The sequence below is a fragment of the Neovison vison genome, chromosome 12 (assembly GCF_020171115.1).
Source record: "Neovison vison isolate M4711 chromosome 12, ASM_NN_V1, whole genome shotgun sequence".
Classification (NCBI taxonomy): Eukaryota; Metazoa; Chordata; class Mammalia; order Carnivora; family Mustelidae; genus Neogale; species Neogale vison.
In genome coordinates, this window is record NC_058102.1 from 94,810,852 (window position 1) to 94,823,255 (window position 12,404).

A 12,404-nucleotide genomic window follows, 5' to 3' on the forward strand; every position below is an offset into this window, starting at 1 on the left:
TAGGTTTTATTTATTTATTTGACAGAGAGAGAGCCCACAAGCAGGGGGAGCAGCAGAGGGAGAGGGAGAAGCAGGCTCTGGCTGAACAGGGAGCCCAAGGCAGGACTCAATCCCAGGAGCCTGAGACCATAACTAACCTGAGCTGAAGGCAGAAGCTTAACCAGCTGAGCCACCCAGGCAACCCTTATTTATTGATTTTTATATTTTTTTTCTTTAAAATAACCTCTGTGTCCCACCTGGGGCTTGAAGTCATGACCCCAAGATCAAGAGCTGCATGTTCTACTGACTGAGCCAGTCGGGAACCCCAGGAAACTCCTTTTTAAGTTTACACCCAGACTTCTCTCCTGTCTACCAGACTGAAAGGTTAATTGCTCAATGAACTGAACTGCACCAGCTGAGGGCTACTAATACCTCAGTCTTTTTTTTTTTTTTTAAAGAGGGAAGGGGAGAGAGCAAGCACAAGCAGGGGGAATGGCAGGCAGGGGAGAAACAGGCTCATCCTTGCTCCCACTCAGCAAGGAGCCCGATGTGGGCTTCGACCCCAGGACCCTGAGATCATGACCTGAGCCAAAGGCAGAGGCTCAACCAACTGAACCACCCAGGCACCCTAGGGCCTCAGTCTTAACCTGTCTAAACCAGCCTTGGGTTTGCACCCCTCCTGCCATCCTTATTTCTCTGAAAGGCAACCCCTTGCAGTAACCCCAGCTTGAAACTACAGTGATTTCTCTCCCATCTCTCTCGTGTTCAGTTGCCAGTCTTGCAGAGTTTGCTCTTGAAATATCTCTCCGTCCATCCCTTTTTCTTTTTCTTTTCTTTCTTTTTTTTTATATATATATTTATTTGTTTGTTTGACAGAGAGAGATCGATCCCAAGTAGGCAAAGAGGCAGGCAGAGGGAGAGGGGGAAGCAGACTCCCTGCTGAGTGGAGAGCCTGATGTGGGGCTCGATCCCAAGACCCTGATCATGACCTGAGCCGAAGGCAGAGGCTTAACCCACTGAGCCACCCAGGTGCACCATCATCCCTTTTTCTTTACTCCCTTTACCACTAGACCAATGCAGACTGTCATTACTTCCCACCAATCTGGTTTCTCCTTGCTTCAGTCCATCTGAAGCACAATTAGTTATTGCGTCAATAGTTTCCTTACAGCCTAAGAAAGGACATACAAAGTCTTGACCTGGACTTAAAGACTCTCTCAAGTATGGGCCTAGTTTTGCTTTTTAACCTTATACATGTGTTATTCGTGTTCTATTTTTATTTATTTATTTTTTACTTTTTATTTTATTTTATTTTATTTTATTTTATTTTATGTAAGCTCAGTGCCCAAAATGGGCTTGAACTCACAACTGAAATCCAGAGTTGCATGCTTTGCTGATGGAACCAGCCAGGCGCCCCCCTGTTGTATTTCTACATCACTGCGGACTGCTTCCCTTTCCTGATATATGCTCCATTTTTTTCCTGCCTCTTAGATTTTATTATCTCTTCCAGCTGCAAAATCTCCATCTCCACATGCACTATTTTTTCTTCAACTATCACTCTGACATCTTGACTTACCCCCAAAACTGAATATAACCTTTCCCTCTTCAAAACTCTTTGGCAGTTCTCTCAAACTCACTGATGACACTTAGCATGTGTATTCTGTATTGTCTATGTTTGGGCAAATGTCACATATTCTAGTTAGAATCAGTTTCCTAAGGACAGGAACTATGCCTTACTCATCTTTTTTTGTTTGTTTGTTTTTTTACAAGGCCTAACATAGTACCCTATACAGAACAAGAACTCAGTAAATGTTGTTTTTTTTTTAATTTAACTTTAATCAGTTATTTAGTTACATTGTGAAATCTATATATTCCATTGATATGAGAAATACTACATTTCACTATTTAAACTAAATGGATTTGAATTTAGAAGATCTCCCAAAATATCTTCTTCATTATTATATATATGAAATAAACAAAATTCAGTCCAAAACCATTAGTAGAGAAAAAACATTAAAATGAGCAAAATGAAGTATAAGATAAGTTTTGGTCAGCAAGTTAAAAACATACTCCAAACAAAATCTCACCTGAGAGAGGATTCATTCAAATTTCTGGGCTCTTTGCCTCTCCAAAAGACAGAGCCATTAATCTCTTCTTTGACTAAAAAAAAAAGGAAAAAGAAGTCAGTTGATAACTCATTACATAATTTGATTGAATTTGTTTAGAAATTATAGTTACACATACTGATTTGATGACTGCTCATAAATCCTCACAAAAACTTGCAAGTCGTGGGGCATCTGGGTGGCTCGGTTGATTAAGCATCAAACTCTTGATTTCACCTCAGGTTGTGATCTCAAGGTGGTAAGATCAAGCCCCACATCAGGTCGGTGCAGGTGAGGAACCTGGTTAAGATTCTCTCACCCTTTCCCTCTGTCCCTCCCCAACCTCTCCAAAAACAAAACAAAACAAAAACCTGGGTGGCTCAGTGGGTTAAGCTGCTGCCTTCGGCTCAGGTCATGATCTCAGGGTCCTGGGATCGAGTCCCGCATCGGGCTCTCTGCTCAGCAGGGAGCCTGCTTCCTCCTCTCTCTCTCTGCCTACTTGTGATCTCTCTCTGTCAAATAAATAAATAAAATCTTTAAAAAAAAAAAAAAAAAAAAAAGCCTTGCAAGTCCCAAAGTATAAACTGGGCAGCATGATAGGACAAAAGGAACTTTGGCTTTGATGTTAAAACATCAAAATGCTTAAGGGGCATCTGGGTGGCTCAGTGGGTTAAGCCTCTGTCTTTGGCTCGTCAGGCTCTCTGCTCAGGCTCTCTGCTTCCCCCTGTCTCTCTGCCTGCCTCTCTGCCTACTTGTGATCTCTGTCTGTCAAATAAATAAATAAATAAATAAAATAAAACATGTGCTTAACTTCAGACTCTTGTAAAAAGTTACTTTACAGTTTGCAAGAATTCCGGTTATCTTTTCACACTGGACTCAGTATATTTTTTTAAAGATTTATTTATTTGATGGACAGAGATCACAAGTAGGCAGAGAGGCAGGCAGAGGCAGGGCGGGGGTGGGGGGAGCAGGCTCCCTGCTGAGCAGAGAGCCTGATGTGGGGCTCAATCCCAGGACCCTGAGATCATGACCTGAGCCGAAGGCAGAGGCTTAACCCACTGAGCCACCCAGGTGCCCCACTGGACTCAGTATCTTAATTTATAAAAGTGAAGATGATAATTCTGTGAGTGAAAATAAGATAATGTGCATAAAAAGGACTTGTTTGGTGCCTGGTAGAGTAGTTATACAATATACCTTAGTTTAATTTAAAGTGAAAATCAAAGAGCCAATCATAACATCAAGAACACTGTCGTGTCCTCCCAATTATGTGTGTAGTTTGTTACAAACAATAATAGTATCTGAGAAGTGTCCTGCATGAGAACCAAATTTACATTTCTGTAGGCTACTGCAAGAGGTCAGTATGGTCCTCACATTCTAAGCTCCAGCGGAAACTCCGTGTTCCCTGTCACCATCTCTGCATCCCTGGGGAAGGGCTGGAGTTAGGGGATGCACAGGCCAAACAGAGAACCGGGGAGAGAAAGAGAGAAAGCCCCGCTCCCACAGAGAATGCCTTCTGGAGGTTTCCCCGGCTCTGTCCACAGCTTCCTTTCTTGACTTGCTTGCTTCCCTTTACTCCTTCCTCTCTTTTAATTTATTCCGTTTATTTTTAAGTCAAAATTTACACAAAATGAAATCAAAATCATAAGTGTGTTTGCACTGTGTTTGACCCCTTTCCTTTCGAACTGCTCTGCAAAATTCTCTTTCACTCCAGTGGTTCTGAGAGGAGCCCAAGGCACCTCCATAGCTTAGAAGAAAGAACCCTTTTACCTAAGAGAGCCAAAGGTGATGCTGGAGGGGATTCTGTAAAAAGTTAGCTGGAGGCTGTGGGCGGTTTTCTGGCTGGCTCTGATCTAGACAGATGAAGTCAACACAGCCCCCTTGAAGTCCGGCATATTTCATCAGATTTGGAGATCACCTGGGAATGTGAGGCCAAAAACCTGGTAAGTGAGAAACTGAGGTGCACTTGGCTGGCTCAGGGGCTAGAGCATGTGACTTTTGATCTCAGAAGTGTGAATTTGAGCCCCACGTTGGGTATAGAGATTACTTAAAAATAAAATCCTTAAACACACACACACACACACACACACACACACACGAAAGTGGGAAACCACAGTTATGCGGTGACTAATGGAAGGACCAAGCTATAGTGGTCTTCCCAGCACCTTCCCTTCTTTAAGGGACTGGCCTCTTCTACAGTATGGGTCCCCCATCTTTATTAAAATCAAATAAAAACAAAACAAAAACTGCTCTTTCCAATGAAATTAATGATGTTTCAGCTCTAGTGCCCCTCACTTGCATGAGTTCCTTCCAAAGTCTTAGGAGAGGTCTTAACAATGTGTGCGCATGGCCAAATGTGTGTGTGTGTGTTTTTTAAGATTTTATTTATTTATTTGACAGACAGAGATCACAAGTAGGCAGAGAGGCAGGCAGAGAGAGGGGAGGGAAGCAGGCTCCTTGCTGAGCAGAGAGCCCGATGCGGGGCTCGATCCCATGACCCTGAGATCATGACCTGAGCCAAAGGCAGAGGCTTAACCCACTGAGCCACCCAGGTGCCCCTGGCCAAATGTTTTTATTAAATACGTAAAGGGAAGACATTTTAGCCACAATCATTCAAGACCACAGGCCCTTTCCACTTCAGTTTTCCTTCTGTCTCACTTCCTCTTGTCCATAGAGGAACATGTTTGTGATTTCTTCTGCCTGTGTTTCTTGGAAGTACTGTAGTTGTTATGATGTGGGAAACAAAGGCAAAAGAAAAAATTAAATTTCCTTGCTACTTACAGCCCATTGACAAGTCCTTGAAACAGGTAGAGTGACATTCCTCTAGGGATTCAGCTGTCTCAATGTTAATATACTTTGTTAAGGGCAAAAAGCAATCTTAGCCCAACGCCCCCAGGATCCTATAAGTCTTCTTTAACATATAAAAGTTCCTTTGGAAACTTCTTTTATTTCTACCCTCCGAGACATATGTCACCAATCATCCTCCAAGCATATGACCCACTGATATACATCTGAAGGGTCTCATGACTAAGGTTTGACTAGACAGCAATAAATGACCTTTACCTAAGGACAGCTAGCCCCCTCAAGTTCCTGGAAACCTTGTTTCCAAAATTCCTTAGAGACTTACGCTATCCCTAAACCCCTCCCAACTTGAAAGTATGTAATCAGTCACCCATCAAGACCCCAGTGCAATTCTTGCTGCCCACAGGTACTGTCCCCATGTTTAAAACAAAACAAACAAGCAAAAAGTCCCCCCCAAAACCAGCTTTTTGCACTGAAGACATTTCAAGAATTCTTTCTTGACCATTTGCTCTGACCCCAACATTTCCAGATCAACTGTATTTGGTGTCTTGACTCTTTTTCTTAAGGAAGGCTCTGCAAATCATGTGAGTTTTTAGTCCCCACAAAATCTGGATCCATCCTTATCCGAGCTGTAGCTGAGTGGTCTGGGGGTGGGCTCTGACCCAAGTTGGGCTGATCAATGTCTCCCTCTAGGATTGTGACATCTGGACATGAGAGGCAGAGCTGGGAGTCTTTGAAACTGGCCATATTGAGAAGAAAGTCCCTCACAGGCTGTTCAGGCCCAGGAACAGGCCCCCGGGTTTCTGGTCTTCCACTATTGGGTTTCTTCTGTTCCCCTCTGGATTCCCTGAAAGACTCAAAATCCTTCAATAAATTCTCTTTGGCATTAAGTTAGGCAGAATGAGTTTTTTCTACTTGAAAGTGAAAAACCTCTACTAACTACATAAGTTTAAAACCTGGTCATCATAGACACTTCTAATAGTAGGCTTTTCAAAAATGTGGGCACTAATTGTGATATAAATAATGCCTTTGATCATTGCTGGAATTAAGTAGAACATATTAGCCATTTGTGGCACAGGAGTCAGCAGGTTTGAGCCTCTTGCCTCAGGACCACATATCACAGACTGTCGGGAATGTGAACCACAGGGTCCTAGGTATACAGCAACACCTCAGGCATTTTGGAGGAGAGCTGGAAGGAAATGGAGCACAGCACTGCGGGCTTGCTGGGAGGGGAGAAGAAATCACAGAGTCTTTTCTATTAGGAAGCTGGTATTAGCTAAACAGTCAGCCTTAACTGTCTCTTCAATCTGATTTCATGCAGGTTCACCAACCTTGAACTTTCTTTTTTGTGTGTGAGGCCATCAAAAGCTATGACAAAAAACAACTTTAGGGTCAGCGTTCCTGCCCCTCTCTATGTTAACTTTATGTTTCATTGGTAACAACGGTGTTACCATTGATGATCTTAGGGTCTTAGGATCATCTGTGCTGTCCACTGAAAAATGAAGTACAGCTTGATCTCTGTTTCTACATCGGCTGGAAGGGCTGGTCCCCTAGGTGCCAGTGGCCAGAGTCTGGCAGGTGTAAGGCCATAATGAAAAGAGAGCCTGATTACAGATAGCAGATGACAGTGTTTTCTGCCACTGTGTTCTCTAGGGTGCACATAGCAGCTCACAGTCTTCTTCAGTAGCTTAGATATGAAGTCCTCCCCTTTAGCACGGTGGATGCCTGGCGACATGTTCAGTAGTGCTGATCAGCTGAGCCACATTTTTAGAAAGGACACTACCAAAAAAATGCAATGCTTTCTTACCTGCAAGAGATCTGATTATATTTGTCAAAACCCTATTCCTATGGGGAAGACTGCCAAGCCTATGTAAAAATTATCCACTAAACCTGAGAGACTCATCAGCCCCTTGTTTTCATTTTCTTCCACCTCAATCATTTTAAAAAATATGTAGGTTTTAGGTATAAAAGAAAATCTTATATTTGTATAAAACCTGGTTCAGTGTATGTGTCATCAAATTATGATGTTTCACTCTATTTTGGGGATTAGTCTACTTCATGTTATGCCAGTGTTTCAAAGACATCACCAAGGCCATTAAAGTCTTTTCTATGCATCTAGAACTGCAGTGACTGATTCTATAGCTACTAGACACCTGTGGCCATTAAAATTAACATTAAATTAAAATTCAGTTAGTAGCACTAGTGGTCACAGGTGGCTGTTGGCCACTGTACTAGATGTAATTAGACTACATACAGAACAGCTCCATCATTGCAGAAAGTTCTGTTGGACATTGCTGTCCAAGAATGGCCTTGAGGGCGCCTGGGCGGCTCCGTTGTTGGGTGTCCGCCTTCAGCTCGGGTCATGGTCCCAGGGTCCTGAGTCCCCCATCGGGCTCCCTGCTCTGCAGGGTGCCTGCTTCTCCCTCTCCCTCTGCCTCTCTCTCTGTCTCTCATGAGTAAATAAATAGAATCTTAGGGGCGCCTGGGTGGCTCAGTGGGTTAAGCCGCTGCCTTCGGCTCAGGTCATAATCTCGGGGTCCTGGAATCGAGTCCCGCATCGGGCTCTCTGCTCAGCGGGGAGCCTGCTTCCTCCTCTCTCTCTCTGCCTGCCTCTCTGCCTGCTTGTGATCTCTCTCTGTCAAATAAATAAATTAAAAAATAAATAAATAAATAGAATCTTAAAAAAAAAAAAAAAGAATGTACTTGAAACGAAGGGGCTAATCAGTCAATTCATTCTAGAGCTTTAGCAGCTAACACAGTTCACCACAGCCGCTCTGCTCCTGTCAGCATTGTTCATGTAGAGTTTAATAACCATCCCCTTTCATCTACACATAAAAAGTACAATTTAAAGTGCTACCTCTGACCCATATAAGGACACATGTATACTCTAGAGAAAAGCCTCTTCTTCTATATATCTCCAGAAAAGTAGGGTTTAATTACGAAGCCTATTGAAAATGAGATGATGACACTAAGTATTTTTACTACAAATGATTCTCACTTTCGAGCTTCCTTTGTTAAGATAATCCAGTTGGTTTGAGTGTGCGCTTTGCCACATGACACAAATATTCCCTAGGCTTTCACCCAAGAGGTTTGTAGTAAGTTCTAATAATTATCTTTATTTAAATGCTGAGCAGTTAACGGGAGCTACTTCTCTGGGCATGATATCATCCGTATTAACATTAAAGCCTCTAGCAATAACTATTGTCAAGAAGATGGTCAGACAGGTTTGAGCCTCTCTCTTGCTTTAGGTCTGCATATTACAGACTGTCTAGGAGGTGAACCCCCGTGGTCCCACAGGGTATATGGCAACACTAACCCAGGGAAGAAGCAGCTTGGTGGAGAACAGGCATCAGGGTGCAGGACTGTTGGCATTCTAGAAAAGGGGGATGCTTTTATTTCTGTAATGTGTGCTATGTATGACTCCTCTTGGCAGTAGCAGTTTTGGGTTTTCAAAACTCCCTACACCAAAGTGTCAGATGAAACACTCAGAGGTGAAAGTGAAGAAGGAGGAGCGGAGGAGAGATATAATTTTATGAATAGCCATGTGCTTGATTACAAGATAAGTTTTTTTTTAAAAGTATCTTCACTGCTTTTAACATCATTTGTGAATTTTCTAGGAATTTAAATTTTAATAAAACTTCTACCTGTAATTAGCTTCTTTAACGTGTGTTTTTATCTTCTTATACATCTTGGGGGAAAAAAAAACCAAGAATAATTATGCTTGTGGACAAGGATAAATATGCATTTAAGGCAACCAACACCGGTTAGGTACTCTAATTAGGGTGGCAAGAGACCTGGAGAGCAACCAGGGATTTAGTAAGTCTAATTACAACTTCTACAAACAGTTGCCATGCCATGGAGTGTCAGTGTGGAAGGGCGCTTGTCTATGACAGTGTACAAACACGGGATAGTTTTCTCACACCTTGTAGTTATTCGGTACTCCAAGAGTTCTGAGTCTTACCTGGAGGGAAGCCTAGTGAAGTTGACTGGTGTGCACTGGTCTAGCTCCACTGCCTAGAGGCCAGAAGTGGAAGGGCCTATCCAGGAGCCCTGTGGGGACTTTATTCTGTCCTTCCTCTAAGCTAAGGATGTGATCTCAACAGCTGACTGCTTTCCTGCTGTGTGCCCAGCTTTGCCCATGTTATTTCATGTAACACAAAAAACCCTGTGAAAGTAGCAATAGAAAGACAAGGAAACTGAGGCTCACAGAGGCTGTGACTGTAGACAGTCACACAGCTGGAAAGGTGGGAGCCGGGATTCAGATGTCAGCTTAGGGAGTGCAAAGCCCATGCTTCTCTGCTTTTGACCACCTCCCAGTTATGTGCATTGCATATAAAGGGCTCCTTTAGATATAATCACATTTTATGTACATATATAAAATAAGACCTCGAAATAAACAGTATAATGCTGAACTATATATTCTATTTTTATCTATTTGTCCTTGGATTTTTAAAACTTACTCACCAGAAGGATGTACAGCCCAAAATATGAAACATAAAAGCATGGGAGCTCTGGTTGAGCAGGGTGGGTACCGGGAGCCCTGACTCCTCACCTTCCCTTTCTCCCCACCCCACTGTGGATTTTCTAGATCTCCTTGTGCCCAGTGGGCAAATCATCTGCATCAGATGCTGAGCTCCCTAAACAAAATTAAAGGTGGCTTTTCATCTTTTTATCTAGGTGTTAATCATAGTTCTTGGATGAACAGGTTCCCAACACTATTTTCGAATGAAGAGTGAATGCTGTTAATAACCACAATAAACCATAATGATTGGAACAGGACCTTGTAGCTTCCCTTGCTTGTGGGAGCCCAAGATTCACAGAGATGACTATCAGGAGTTTTCCTAAAGCCAGGTTCACAATGTTTCTGGTTATCCCTGTACTTCTTGATCAGGTTTTTCATTAAAATATGTGGTTGTTGGGGGTGCCTGGGTGGCTCAATCGTTAAGCATCTGCCTTTGGCTCAGGTCATAATCCTGGGTCCTGAGATCAAGCCCCACATTGGGCTCCCTGCTCAGAGGGAAGCTTGCTTCTTCCTCTCCCACTGCCCCTGCTTGTGTTCCCTCTCTCACTGTGTCTCTCTCTGTCAAATCTTAAAAAACAAAAAGAAAGAAAAGTGTGGTTGTTAATAAGGTTATTAAAATTAAACAAGAACTGACCAGGGGTACCTGGGTGGCTCAGTGGGTTAAGCGTCTGCCTTCAATTCAGGTTATGATCCCAGGATCCTGGAATGAAGCCTTGCATCGGGCTCACTGCTCAGCGGGGAGCCCACTTCTCCCTCAGCCTGCCGCTCCCCCTGCTTGTGCTCAGTCTCTCTCTGATGACTAAATAAATAAAATCTTAAAAATAACTTAAAAAAAGAACGGACCTGTTTTGTTAATTTTGGCCATTCTAACTGGTGTAAGGTGATATCTCAATGTGGTTTTAATTTGAATCTCCCTGAGGGCTAATGATGAGCATTTTTTCATGTGTCTGATAGCCATTTGTATGTCTTGATTGGAGAAGTGTCTGTTCATATCTTCTGCCCATTTTTTGATGTGTTTGCCTGTTTCGTGTGTGTTGAGTTTGAGGAGTTCATTATAGATCCTGGATATCAACGTTTTGTCTGTACTGTCATTTGCAAATATCTTCTCCCATTCCGTGGGTTGCCTCTTTGTTTTTCTGACTGTTTCCTTTGCTGTGCAGAAGCTTTTGATTTTGATGAAGTCCCAGAAGTTTATTTTCGCTTTTGTTTCCTTTGCCTTTGGAGACATATCTTGAAAGAAGTTGCTGTGGCTGATATCAAAGAGATTACTGCCTATGTTCTCCTCTAGGATTCTGATGGATTCCTGTCTCACGTTGAGGTCTTTTATCCATTTTGAGTTTATCTTTGTGTACAGTGTAAGAGAATAGTCGAGTTTCATTCTTCTACATATAGCTGTCCAGTTTTCCCAGCACCATTTATTGAAGAGACTGTCTTTTTTCCACTGTATATTTTTTCCTGTTTTGTCAAAAATTAATTGACCATAGAGTTGAGAGTCCATATCTGGGCTCTCTACTCTGTTCCACTGGTCCATGTGTCTGTTTTTATGCCAGTACCATGCTGTCTTGGTGATCACAGCTTTGTAATAAAGCTTGAAATCAGGTAATGTGATGCCGCCAGCTTTATTTTTGTCTTTCAACATTTCCTTAGCGATTCGGGGTCTCTTCTGATTCCATACAAATTTTAGGATTATTTGCTCCAGCTCTTTGAAGAATGCCAGTGGAATTTTGATCGGAATGGCATTAAAAGTATAGATTGCTCTAGGCAGTATAGACATTTTAACAATGTTTATTCTTCTGATCCAAGAGCATGGAATGGTCTTCCATCTATTTGTGTCTTCTTTAATTTCTTTCATGAATGTTCTGTAGTTCCTCAAGTACAGATCCTTTACCTCTTTGGTTAGGTTTATTCCCAGGTATCTTATGGTTCTTGGTGCTATAGTAAATGGAATCGATTCTCTAATTTCCCTTTCTGTATTTTCATTGTTAGTGTATAAGAAAGCCACTGAATTCTGCACATTGACTTTGTATCCTGCCACGTTGCTGAATTGCTGTATGAGTTCTAGTAGTTTGGGGGTGGAGTCTTTTGGGTTTTCCATATAAAGAATCATGTCATCTGCGAAGAGAGAGAGTTTGACTTCTTCATTACCAATTTGGATACCTTTTATTTCTCTCTGTTGTCTGATTGCTGTTGCTAGGACTTCTAATACTATGTTGAACAAGAGTGGTGAAAGTGGGCATCCTTGTCTTGTTCCTGATCTCAATGGGAAGGCTGCAAGCTTTTTCCCATTGAGGATGATATTTGCTGTGGGTCTTTCATAGATAGATTTGATGAGGTTCAGGAATGTTCCCTCTATCCCTATACTTTGAAGCATTTTAATCAGGAACGGATGCTGGATTTTGTCAAATGCTTTTTCTGCATCAATTGAGAGGACCATGAGGTTCTTCTCTCTTCTCATATTAATTTGTTGTATCACATTGATTGATTTGCGAATGTTGAACCATCCTTGTAGCCCAGGGATGAATCCCACCTGATCATGGTGGATAATCTTTTTAATGTGCTGTTGGATCCTGTTGGCTAGGATCTTGTTGAGAATCTTAGCATCCATATTCATCAGTGATATTGGTCTGAAATTCTCCTTTTTGGTAGGGTCCTTGCCTGGTTTGGGGATCAGGGTAATGCTGGCTTCATAGAAAGAGTCTGGAAGTTTTCCTTCTGCTTCAATTTTTTGAAACAGCTTCAGGAGAATAGGTGTTATTTCTTCTTTGAAGGTTTGGTAGAATTCCCCAGGGAATCTTTCAGGTCCTGGGCTCTTGTTTTTTGGGAGGTTTTTGATCACTGATTCAATCTCGTTATTAGATATCAGTCTATTCAGGTTGTCGATTTCTTCCTGGTTCAAGTTTGGTAGTTTATATTTTTCCAGGAATGCATCCATTTCATCTAGGTTGCTAAGCTTATTGGCATATAACTGTTCGTAATAACTTCTGATGATTGTTTCTACTTCCTTG

At 42.2% G+C, this 12,404-nt stretch overlaps 1 protein-coding gene across 2 annotated transcripts in view; it reads right to left on the reverse strand.

Moving 5' to 3' along the window:
- The window catches only part of C12H12orf56 (chromosome 12 C12orf56 homolog), a 104,796-nt gene that overhangs the window by 50,719 nt on the left and 41,673 nt on the right, over window positions 1-12,404 (reverse strand). For both annotated transcript variants that reach the window (XM_044229397.1, XM_044229396.1), the window contains exon 3: window positions 2,064-2,136. In XM_044229397.1, coding sequence (XP_044085332.1) covers window positions 2,064-2,136 — 73 coding nt within the window. The remainder of the gene's footprint in view (window positions 1-2,063; window positions 2,137-12,404) is intronic.